The following is a 12697-nucleotide window of genomic DNA, read 5'->3' as shown; positions in this document are numbered from 1 at the left end:
GCCTCACTAATCCCATCTGGGCAGTTTGCTCATTAATTTAAGGGAAGCCAAAAGGGAGACTTTCACCACCCTTCTACTCTCACTACCTCATCATCTTCATTGCCCCAGAGCACAGCTCTTAGAAACAGAATGGAAACCACCAAAGGCCCTTGACTTCCCAAAAGCTGTTTTCAGCAAATTGCCAAGAGCTGACAATATGCATATTTTCATGCTTCTGCCCTCCCTGATCCCTGCTGCCAGGGCTGTGTATGGGCTTGGCTCAGCTCTCCGTCCCAGCTGGCCTGGCCACCTGCTTTGTGCCAAGAGGAAGCCTTCCAGTGTAGCAGGAACTGCACCTTGCTCCGGCTGGGCTGCTCTGTCAGGTCATGCTGCAGGCCCTGCCACCCTCCCTTGATCCAGGGCCACTCTGCTGTCAAGGACCAATTGAAGTAACAAATTTGCAGCATTAACACTTGTCCTTTGGCGTATGATTTTGTCTTGACGCTGTCAACATGGTACATGTTATTGCTTAAAAAAATCTCACTATGAGGCACAACACTGTCCCCTTTCCTGTTACAGCAGCTTCACTGTTCTTTTGGATACTATGTGCCCTCTAAAGACACAAATATTGTGATAGCCATCACCTTCCAAGTTGTCTGTGACTGGGATCATCTCTCTGGTACTCATACAGGGACATGTTCTGTTGTTTGACACAGCATCACAGAATTACTGAATAGCTAGGGTTGGAAGAGGTGTTAAAGATCATCTGGTTCTACATCCTCTTCTGTGAACAGGAACACTTTTCACTAGAGCAGCTTGCTCAGAGCTCCATTCAGCCTGACCCTGAACACTTCCAGAGATGGGGAAGTACTATATTGTTAGGAATACACGGATCTCTTATGAAAACACTTCTTCTAAGCATCATTGTACTAAAAGGCACCTTAACAGAGAGCTCTCTTGGTTCACAAAAAAAGCACCAAATACCCCAGAGGCTTTTATTGAAGCAAAATAATTTGTGGGGCCCTAGCTTTACTGTGTGCTAATAAAGACATGCCCAAGCATGTTAGGACCTGACACACAGGGTATGTTTCATGGACCTCCCTGCTGCATTATCACCTGTGTGGTTTTATTAAAGATTTGGGAAGCCACAAAGCACCATCCAGCTCTTTCAGCCACCAGCCAAACAGCACCTTTAGGCACCCATGTGCAGATTCAATACTACTACTTTTCCTTAAGAAGAGTGCATGTAAATTGCAGTATCTGCATATTGTGCACTGCAAGGGAGAGAAGCACAGTGCATACCAGGAATGGAAATGATACAACAGGACTATAAGCAAGGCAAACAGAAGCTTCCTATCTTTCCCCCCTCCTTCATCTGTTTCTCTGTAGCCTATACCCCTATCCAACACACTTCTGTTTGTTACAGAAAGCCATCTTGTTGTACTGGCCATTTTTAAACACAATGTCTAATTGTCGAGCTACTCCTGAAGTGCTGTGTAGCAAGACTTAATCACCAAGGAGGGGACAAGGAAAAGAGAAAAATCCTGTTTAATGGGAAAGCACAGTGCCAAATTAAGCCAAGAGCAGAAATACTGCTAACCTATAATTTTGCCAAAATAAAACACAATACTTTATTCCATAGCACATTTACAGAAAGGCAAAACACAGTTTTCATTTCCTCTTTTTCTTTAACCTGCCACTTAAGGCATTGCTCTGACACACACCACAGCAGATGGCTAAACTACACTGGAAATCAAGAACATGCTGTGTGATCTCAGCTGTATATACAAAGGCCTCAAAAACTGGAACTAGGGTTTTGGCTTAAGGTACTGAATATCAGTTGAACGGAGATATTTAATGTATCATTCCAGTTCACATGGTAGATATATTACTGTAATGCCCCCACAACAATAACACACACATCTATGTTCTTGGGACAGTCCAGTTTTAGGCAGTACTACATGAGTCTGAGAAAACTGAGAAACTGAAACAATTATAGAATAAGGTAAAGTTGATGTAGGAGTCTTTCAATACTTTTCTCCCGAAGCCTGGAGGATTCAGGCATACTGCTCTTCGCAGAGGCACAGTAATACACATTTTAAACAGAAAATCTAGTAAGGTGCCACTACTATTTTATACTATTAATTTCAGCTTTTTCACTTCTTTAAAAAAAAAATAAAAATCTTGTTTACATAAACTTCTATCCATTTCAGAACATGTGCCTGTCCCTGAGGACAGAAAGTGCTTTATCTTCTCAGGACTGAGTAAGTGTTAGCTTCATAACAGACGAATACCAAACTCTTCAATGCATCTTGAATACCAAGGAAACTAGTCACACCTGTCAATAAAAGGGAGTAACAAAGATCTTGCTTACCTTTCCATAAACAACAGTTTTGATTAAAAAAAATTAGTATAATCTAGTATATAATATGCATTGAACACTGTTATTTATTACATCTTATCAGGAGGGACATATTTAAATTCAGTTTCAAGCACTTTGTTTTTTAATTACAGTGAAATCACCTTAAGTATTTCTGCTGTACCCTCGACCTTATTATCATCAAATATGCCATTATCATTTGAGGTTACATAAGATACCAAAGTCAACAACAGCTCTTATTTAATAATTAATGCTCAGACTCTCTTACGGGGTGGGAGAAAACAGGGCTACATTACAGGTCATTATGTTTACATTATGTTTACTTAGGAATGCGAAATCCAATCCCACTATGATAACACGGGTTGTTGTGCTGATCAATCTTTCAGATTACGCTAGCTCTAAAAACACTGTAAACTGATCGATAACTAGCAAGGTTAAAGCGAAGACTAGACACTCACTTCTGCAGGTGCTCCAGGTCAGCAGGCAGGTCACAACCTATGTAAACTCTGTTCATTAAACTGTATTCCAACAGTGCACAAAAACAGGGATCCTACAAGAGAAAATTAATATGTAACCGTAATCATGGTGTGCTGTGAAGTGAATTTTCAAACAAATTAACACAGCACATGAATGTAAGAGATTTAATAAGACCTTTTCCAGAAACAGAACTCTACAAATGGTGCAAGTATTGCAAAACATGCGAGGAAGGTACCTGTACCTGCTCTAAATTACATATAAGGTGTGGAGGAGCTAAATTTTAATTCAGACCATTTTTGAAACACTGTTTTCCTTGTTGTTTGTGAAGTCAAGACATAAAATGAGATATTAAGACTAGCTCAACTTATTCCTGGGAAAGGACCATGCCTGAGTTCAAAAGGAGTCCTCCTCTCTGGCACTCACTGCATTAATAGGGAACAATCTCTTCTGCCACCCTCCATTTAAAAAGTGATGCAACTACATTTTGTGAAGAACCTGATTGTGTGAGGTTGTGCAGAACATGCTTACTGGACTTGCAGGCTGCTGGAGAACTTTTGAGGAAGTCTGAGCCTTCATGCTAGAGATGAAAGAGGAGCTAGAGTCTTGTATGCACAGAGCACCATTGCCCTTGCACTTGGAAATCTATTGTGTGTGTGCCTGAACTGTCTGTTTGTATGGCAACTCATGGAGATCAGGCATTCCCAAATGCAGACTGAGGACAACGTACAAGTTCCTAACATTCAGACGCTTCCTCACATCAGATTAACCACAAAGTCATTCAACTGCTGTGGCAAGTAACACATGCAATTCAAAGAAACAAACCCCAAACTTACTTTCACAAGAACGTGAGGATTTCCCACAACAATCAGCAAAGCTTTTGCTCTAGTAATTGCTACATTGAATCTCTTTGGGTTACAGAGAAAGCCCAAACAGTGTTTTTCATCATCAATTATGACTTTCTGAGATCGCACCTAAAATTAATTATGGATAATTTTAGAAATAAAGTGATGAGAACACAACATACCACAGTGTAACTTTAACATAATATTTCCTTACTGCAACAATTCACTCAGTTGAAAGACAATTCAGTATGTCTTCTTCAGTAACCTCACCTGGGTGCTTTGACTTAGTATAGGAAAAACAGCCAAAGCAAGTAGTGTGCTAAACTATGACTCATTAGTTTTTCACCCGTATTTCATCTATATTTGAACCTATCTTTTAAAAGAAGAAAATTTTCATGAACAAAATAATGAGTTCTTATAAGTAAGAGTGTAGTACATACCTAGAACTACTTTAAGAGAGATCTAATAGTGGATTGTAAAGCTACGGTATGATGGAGAACAGTGAAAGTAAGCACAGTACCATTGCCCCCAGGAAAGAAAAAAGTGAGAAAATCCCAGACTCTTCATCAAAGCTACAAAAGTGAAGTACTACTACCATAATTTAAACAGAAAGCAACAGGATTTTAATAATCCAGATTTTAAAGAGATGAGTAATTCTACAATCATGCACTTAATAAGCTTTGCTTTCAAATACTGTGAGAGACTGACAAAAATATGGCTTCTAAATTTTTTTCAAGGCATATATCAAAAATAAACACAGAGAATTAGACTCATGCCATAATTCTCAGTAAGACCGCAGTAAATCTACGTACTGTTGATAAGATGATAACCATGTATTCCCGCCCTTGAAATTCTTCTACTGTGCCAACCTTTATATCTTCCAAATCAATACTTTTGAGAAGAACTCTAATTTTTTCCACCTATTTAAAAAAAAAAAAAAAAAAGTGTTTGAGGGAATTTAGTGTTACATTTGAGAGTGGACTGCTTTAAATCCAGAACCATACCACATATACATGTATATACCTTAACATGGTAATGCTGAAAGGAATGACTACACCGAGCCATCACTCACTCACTAGTAAGATTTTAAAATAAAGTAGTAACTTTTCCTACAAGAAAACATCACAGCTAATACACAACTCAGAAGGTGAAGGAGTGAGTACTCTACCATAGATTCAACAGAAGGTGAGAGATTTTTAGTACTACAGATGTTAAAGAGAAGAATAACTCACATCCTTAAACCTCTTTTTCCAATGTGCATCATATCCAAAAACATGCATACCGCAGATGCAGCAGGGTAAGCAGCTTCCCTCAGCCTTTCAAGAAGGCCGCAAAGATTCCACCTCTGCTTGCCATGTGCATCATGCAGACTGAAAGGCAGAGGTGAGATATGATCTTAAGTATCCACCAAAAAAGAGAACACGGAGTCTCAGGCACTGGGATCCTGGTACATGTGGGACTGCTGTACTGCCACCTGCTAGAAGTTGCTCAGAGATTATAACTGAAGTGCTCCAAAAGATTTCAGAAGAAATCCTGCCTGACTAATCTGAAGATCATGATCAAAGACTACCTTCTAATCAGTGTTCCTGCAATACAAAGTGATTTTCTTAATGTGGACATTACTATCATATGCCTTGTATTATAGGCAGATGAAGGACAAAAATCACAATGAATCACGTGAAATCACTGTTTATGAAGTGTAAGAAATCCAGTCACACCAATAATATGAACACATATTTGAAAAAAACAAATAGTAACTGTAAACACAGGCAGGTGCATGCACCTGACTAGTTGGATCAATAAAAGCAAAGCTTTAATTTGCAAGTGAGATTTCTTCACAAGGGCTTGGTCTTTTTCATGCGCCTCAGTGCTTCTCCCAAGCTACAGGTACAAGGTTATGAACATTGAGATGTGAACATCAAGAAGAATTATGTGCACTGTCCAAAATCTCCTCTGCAACTGAGAGGGGATTAAGTTTATTTTTAAAATGAAAGTAAACATCAGGTACTTAACACACCTTGATATAAATACACTTAAAAATAAAGCACAGCATTTAAAGTTAATGTTGAACATTTTCTAGAGGTTTAAATAACATTACGAACTTCAAGTTTGATTACAGGACAGCTAAGAAGTCACAGTAATTGTTTCCTCTAGTCTCCTCAAGACCACAACAAGGTGTCACACTATCTACTTCACAATAATTTGCTTTTGTTCCAGTCTTCAGTGCAGAACACAACAGAACCAGACTGCTGTTTCAGCTGTTGGATAATGAATTCTTGACTTGCACTCATTACTTCCAACAACTCAAAAATATGCTTCTGTTTCCAAACTGGTTTCCTCAATAGCTTGATTTTTAAAACTCAAAAACCAGTAGGATGCCATTATTCCTGCCTTTTAGATTTCAACTGCAGCATCATAGTGATTGATAATACACTGTGTATCAAGATACACAACAGTGAAATTTTAGCATATGAAATTTTAGCACGTGCTTTAAAAAACCACAGCCACCATATAAATACATGAGATGAAGTACAGCAACTTTTTTTCTTAAGACATCAGACCTGTTAAACATTATACCTGTTTACGATATGGTGCAATCACTCCGATATCTGTCACTGAGACTGCAGAGTATTCACTTCTAGCCAGCTGGCAACAGTACATCATTACTTGAACTGCTTCAGCTGGATTAAACCATGAAGGACTGCAACCTTCACGAGTTTCACTGCCCTGTAATGGGGGAAAAGGAAATGAGATGAAGGAGATCAGGTGTGGAAATGACTATGTATTTATTAATACATTATTCTTATACCTCCTGAATGCAAAAAAAGTGATGGAATGTTATATATAATTTCTCTTCCTCTCTATACACCTTTTCTAGAGAACAAGTATCACCTCACATTTTATTTTTTTTATACATTTATAAATACAATTGATATAACAACAGTATTTTAAGTATGCAGCAAAGAAGTAAAATCTCAACTCAGAATAACATATGTTAATAAGGGCATGTCTTGTTTTTTTCAAGGTGGAAGAGTTCTAAAGCAAGCCTCTCCAAGCAGCAGATATTACCATTTCTTACTAACTTCTTGGAAGACTAAAGAAAATTTTTTTTCTGAAATACTACTTTTTCCCCTGCCAAATTAAACTCTAATGGTCCTTTAGTTTTAGAGGCTTGTATCCACCTTACTGTAGGAAACTCTCATCAAAAGTAATCTAGAGCAGCTGATGGTAACTCCAGTCTAGTCATCTGCTATGAATTTAAACTTGTATGAAAATGTCTTCACAATGCAGTTCAAGAGGCAGCTGCTCAAGTTCTTAAACGTTTGACATCAGTAGCCATTTTTAAAACCAGATGGTCAGGAAGTCACATTACTTCTGAAAGGCAGTTTAACCTTTTTTCACATCCTTTCTAGATTTTATTCTAAAGAAATCATCAGAGTGCTAGCAAGCCTATACTGTATGAACATTTTACTTACCCTTATTCCGTGAAAAATTAATGGAAATCCCTTCCTGGGCAATTTCCCCCAATTCAACAAAGAAGATACTACTGAAGTATCTGCACAAACTTCCAGCTCTTTATGATAAAACAATTTAGATGGCAAGGCAAGCAACGCAGAATGAGACCTGTAGTTCTTCGTGAGTTTAGTGATCTGCAAAGACAAAACCCAAAATCCTTAACTGAAACAGGTAATTATTCATCAGACTTCTCAGAATACAGCTATTGCCTTACCATCCGCTAGCATTTAGCATTTCTAAGGCTGCCAAAGAACTGTATTCAAGGCAAAATCTGCAGTTGTGGTATTCTGTAAGTAAAAAGTACATCAAAGCAGTTTTTTTAAGGACGATCTCCTTGCCCTCCAAAGAGGAAACAAAGAGAATTGAATGTAGATGACAGACAAATGGGTCATTCTCCAGCTTCTTGAAACATTTGATGTGTAGACACATCCTCTTTTCTTAAGCGTCAGATTATTTCAATGGAGTTTCAACGGATGTAATATCTTCTTTTGAAGAAGTCTTAACAGGCAAAAAGGGAGCATCAGAACAGGTGATAGAAGCTGGCCTTAGAACATCTAAAATGTATTTGTCTTTAAATGAAAGAATAGTCTTAAGGAAGCATTCCAGAAACTAATAACCAGCTCAAAAAAACCCAGTCCTGTAAAAAGGGTAACATAGGATATTCCAGTCAAAACATATCTTTAAAGCCCTCAAATTTTCTGATCTCTCACTATGCCAGTTCTCCTGAAGCACTTTGTAAGGAACACAAAAACCAAAGTTTATGCCAACAGATTTTAGGAGGAAATGTGACAGGCTTTTCAGGAGGCTGAACCTGACCTAAAGCCTAGGTCCAAACACCCTCACTTTCACCCTTAACTCTGTCATCAAATTTCTTCCCTTCTCTACTTCCATGGTCATCTAGTCATCTTTTGCTCTCAGTTTAATTCTTTGAAGTATGTTATCATAAGTATAAGAAGGCATCTTAGGAAGCTTAACATCAGACCTATTTTGAATTCAGACAGTAATTAAAAGCAGCTCAAATATCTGTACTTGTTTAAATACCAAACTACCTCTGCCACTTAACATAGACTTTAGGTACTTGCCCATACAAGAATCTGGGGAAGCTGTGGTTCAAAGGAAGGATTGATAAAGAAATAAGAGACTCTGTTTCAAAGAAGAGACTCTGTTTGTCTTTTTATGTTAAAAGCAGAAATTGTACTTTTTCATCAGTGGAAAATGAAGCTATGGAAATCTGGACAACGAACATGAAAGGGAATTTTAAGCTATTATTTACAACTGTGCTTTGTGTACCATATTTGACTTATGCTACTTAAGAATAGAGGATCCCTTCAGAGAAAAGTTTTAACATACTGGAGGCCTCAGCATCTTTACTATTCAGACTACATATGAAAACCAATCAAGCTTTTCTAGAGAGCTAATGTTCAAGCTAGACTTATCAGTAAGTATCAGGGAGAAAAACAGTGGTAAGAAACCACAACTTCTTTTTTGACTGAGCTGAAAAAGTTTAACTCACCAACAAGGGATTGTATGCTCCACAGGCACCAAAAGCATCCTCATCTCTCAGATACAGCTCTCTTGATGACAGTCTTTCTAGCAAGGACATACTTAATCCAAAAGTCTGTGCAAGTTTAGATTTTATTGGGGGTCCTAACTGCTTTGGATCTCCAACGAGAATTATCTGTATACAAAATTTAAAAACATCCATCTTAGATTAAAACAATTGTTCTTGTAGCTTCATTTTATAATGACATACACATTTCAGAATTCAGAGATCAATTCATATCAAGTATTCTGCTTTCCTTCAAACATTTGTTTGCAAAGAACAGAAGTATGTTGTTGCCTCAAACAGAACACATCTTTTGATATCTCCCACACACTGACCCTATCTTATCAACACAGATGTGTTCTAGATGTAAAGAAACTTGTTTAAAGTGTTGAAAATTAATATGAATGAAAAATCTCTATTACCAAACTCATTACCAAAAAATGGCTTCTTGCATTCTACATAATCCACAAGATATGAAAATAATAAACAAGCTTTTTCCCTTCCAGCAAATGATCTTAAGAGAACTACCTGTCCATCAGCTTCTGAAATCAACCCAATAGGAATCAGACTCTCTGGTTCACTTGCTTGACCTGCCTCATCCAGAATCACATGAGTGAAATGTCCAAGCCTGTAATTAAACAACATTAACCTGAAACAGGGCTGTTTTCAGGTTAGTTCATTCTGCCACCCTGTGGTTGACCTCAGCTATTCTATAAATATCCTTGTCAAGTGTGCCAGGCAATCCCATAGACACAGAGCAAAGATGGGTACTTCCAGAAGGAAATACAGAAAAAACAACCCCTAACTTTCATTTTTAATCTTTGATTTCACTCACATAGTCTGATATACACAACCTTTAATTAAAGCATTGTTCGTACCAACGTGAAGACACTCAGAAAAGCTTCCCTTAGTCTCAGTTTCCTTAAGATACTGTAGCAAGATATTGTAGACAGTGTAGCAAAGACAATCCCCAAGCTTTGTTTCTGCCAAACAAGTCAAGATAGTAAGGCTTTAGAGTGTCTCTTTCCAAAGGTAAAATCCAAGTCGGAGACAACCTTGGTTAATAGCACTTGATATGACAGTTGTTTACAGTTAGTAAAAGTGGCTTGACAAAAGCCAAATACATTATAGTTTTTAGTGTGGCAATAATTTTAAGCCAAAGTAATTGTCACGAGCAATGTAATTACCACTGGTGGCAGAGGAGATGTTACTGTTTCAAAAATCCTAAACACTATTCAAGACAATTCTTAAATTTACCATGGAGAAAGTTTCTACTTAAACATTACCTAGAACCAAGTGCTTTGCTCTCTTACACAATACCGGTGCATGAAGTAAAGCATTAAAACAGCCCAAGTTACAGTTCAGACAGTCTTTAAAAGCTCTGGGGGTTTGTGTCATCCAGACACTTCAGTGATACTACTATCTATGGTACCATACCTGGTATCTGCTTGATAAAACAATCCTGCACTGCTGCACGTTGTAACTACAATCCTGGACCACAATGCCTTCTGAATATCGTCACCGTCTTTGCAGTAAGGTTTCACCATGTCATCAATTAGCTGCAGAAACAAAAAGGTAAAACAGAATTCCAACCTAAAACAGAACTTTTAAATTTGAATAGGAAAGCTCTCTGGAAGCTATTTTAAAAGCTGAGCAAAACACATAGATTTAGATCCATTCATACACAAAAATGAATGAATGAATTAAACAAAGTAGTATATATGCAAGACATTTGTATTTTCTTCTAAGGACCAAAATGGAGTGTTTGGGTATTTTATACACTCACCTATATATACACACACACATATATGTGTATGTGTGCACATACCTATATACACACATACACATACATAAATGTATATCTCTATATATACATAAATATAAATATATATACATATGTATAAATATATATGTATATATGCAATGAACACACAAGGTGTGTGTCCTGCATAGAGATGACAATCCTTCTTGCTTACTTTCTGTGTAAGTAATCTTAACCTGGACTGATAACAAAAAACACAAATGAAAGCAAAAATCCCCACCAATGTCTACTTGGTGTTTGTAGAGTTAAGCACAGCAAGAAAAAGGTGAAGATCCTATATTCATACAATCAAATCAAGGCCTATGATCAACATTTTGCAGTTAATCATCTGGAAAAGCTGAAGCAATGTAATACTCTGGATCCTAAGCAAACCTAGGCAGGCTCATAGCCACTCAGAGTTAAAACTGTAACTGAATCAGTATTTTAAGGTAAAAATATTAAAATGGAAATCTTAAGTGGCAGATAAGTGTAATATTTACCTCTGCTGACCTGAAGGCAGCATTAACTCGGACCATAGTTCCTGGTTTTAAGAGATTGCTTTGATGCAGCCTCAAGCAAATCAGATCTGTTGCGGCATTTGACGGTGCGCATACCAAAATCCGACTGTCTGGGAGACTAAAATGTATCTACATTAAAGAAGACAGATATTAAATAAAGATGTTATTTAAACAGCAATAGCGCAAACATTCCCATTTAATTTCACTGAAAACAGAACCTGGGAGAGTTCTGCACATGTGTGACATCCATCCATGCTTTTGCAGTTCAGTAACACTCCTGCTGACAGTCATGAGTAAATACTCTCAAATTGAGTGTACCACAACAGAATTAATTAATGGTTATTATATTAACGTATACCTGTGCTTCATGAATACATTATGCACTACTGGAATCACATGGCAGACACTGTTCACTGAAGTTTTAAAGACAAAAAGGCTTGAAAATAAGCCATTCAGAATTTAAATCTGGGTTAATCATAGGTAATCCCTATGAAGATGGATTTTCTTCCTCTTACTGAGCTATAGAAAATGATTTAAAAAGGAGTATTTTGAAAACTCCTTTGGAAAAAAATATGATGGTACTTACAGAAATACTATAAATGTTCCAACATGGAAAAGGCTAGAGATGACTGATTTGTCATTTACCACTACCTGTAAAATAGCTTCAATTACTGTTACTGTTTTTCCAGTTCCTGGTGGTCCAAAAAGAAGATAAGGTGTTGGGCGACATTCACCACTCAGTATCCTTTTCACTGCCAGTTTCTGTTGCACATTCAGCACAGGATTGAAAAATTCACCATCTCTCTGTTTATGTGCCACAGTTTCACCAGCTATAATCAAGACAAGTGTATTTCAGAACTTCACATACACATTTTTAACATATGTAGATTAAAACAATTCCAACTCACGATATCCTTCTGTTTATTATCTTTTGTGGTAACAACAAATAAATTTCTCAAAAATTCAGTTTTCATTGAATACCAAGTAGAAAATAAGCCATTAATATTTCCAAAGTGTACCAGCTCTTTATTGGAAGGCAGAAAACATAATTACATAACCAAACAATCCATAAAAATTCTATTCAGTAATTTTAGAATCAAACTCACTTTCTTGTCTTTGAACAGCAAAGACAAGAACAAGCAAAACTTGAGAAACTTCCAGTAACTGGCACTTCAGGAATGGTACCAATACTACATGATCAATACTCTACAGCTACAACTGCTGGATTTTTTTTTCTTAATCCTGTCTGAATTAGTCTAGCTTTAACTTTCCAAAGTATAACCTTATTAACCCTTGGACAGAAGTGCATTCTAGGTAATTAATCAGTAATTCTTTAACATGCTTCTAATAAAAAAATTACATGATCACTCTCCTCTTAGGCATTTCACTACAACGATATTTCAAGTCACACTTTCCAAAAAAAAACCACGTAGGAATAATCTGGGATACTTGAATTTTTAGCATCTTTAGCAAAGCTTTCCCAAAGATGAGAGACAGGATCCCAGTAACAAACTGAACACTCTCAATATGATCAAAAAGTTTTGAGTAAGTGACTGAGAAAAAGCTATTTATTCATTACAAAATATATCATCAGATGCTTGCTCCCCCTTCCCCCAAAGTGTTCAAAGCCAGCCTGGA

The 12697-nt window shown here is 37.1% G+C and overlaps 1 protein-coding gene across 4 annotated transcripts in view; it reads right to left on the bottom strand.

Annotated features, from left to right (window-relative positions):
- Window positions 1–1510: 1510 nt before the first annotated feature.
- The window catches only part of MOV10L1 (Mov10 like RNA helicase 1), a 32037-nt gene continuing 20850 nt past the window's right edge, over window positions 1511–12697 (bottom strand). For 3 of the 4 annotated variants that reach the window (XM_023918592.2, XM_023918593.2, XM_086886899.1), the window contains exons 17-27: window positions 11711–11889; window positions 11042–11188; window positions 10178–10299; window positions 9269–9368; window positions 8708–8872; window positions 7155–7328; window positions 6256–6405; window positions 4491–4598; window positions 3670–3807; window positions 2818–2909; window positions 1511–2317 (exon numbers count right to left, since the gene is read on the bottom strand). In XM_023918592.2, the coding sequence (XP_023774360.2) occupies window positions 2308–2317; window positions 2818–2909; window positions 3670–3807; window positions 4491–4598; window positions 6256–6405; window positions 7155–7328; window positions 8708–8872; window positions 9269–9368; window positions 10178–10299; window positions 11042–11188; window positions 11711–11889 (1385 nt within the window). In that variant the 3' untranslated portion in view covers window positions 1511–2307. Of the gene's footprint in view, window positions 2318–2813; window positions 2910–3669; window positions 3808–4490; window positions 4599–6255; window positions 6406–7154; window positions 7329–8707; window positions 8873–9268; window positions 9369–10177; window positions 10300–11041; window positions 11189–11710; window positions 11890–12697 lie in introns of those variants that run through there. The other variant, XM_023918594.2, reaches the window with a different exon arrangement.

The sequence above is a fragment of the Cyanistes caeruleus genome, chromosome 4 (genome assembly GCF_971803275.1).
Source record: "Cyanistes caeruleus chromosome 4, bCyaCae1.hap1.1, whole genome shotgun sequence".
NCBI lineage: Eukaryota > Metazoa > Chordata > Aves > Passeriformes > Paridae > Cyanistes > Cyanistes caeruleus.
Note: the sequence above shows the minus strand (reverse complement) of the source record. Positions and strands in the feature narration are given on the sequence as shown.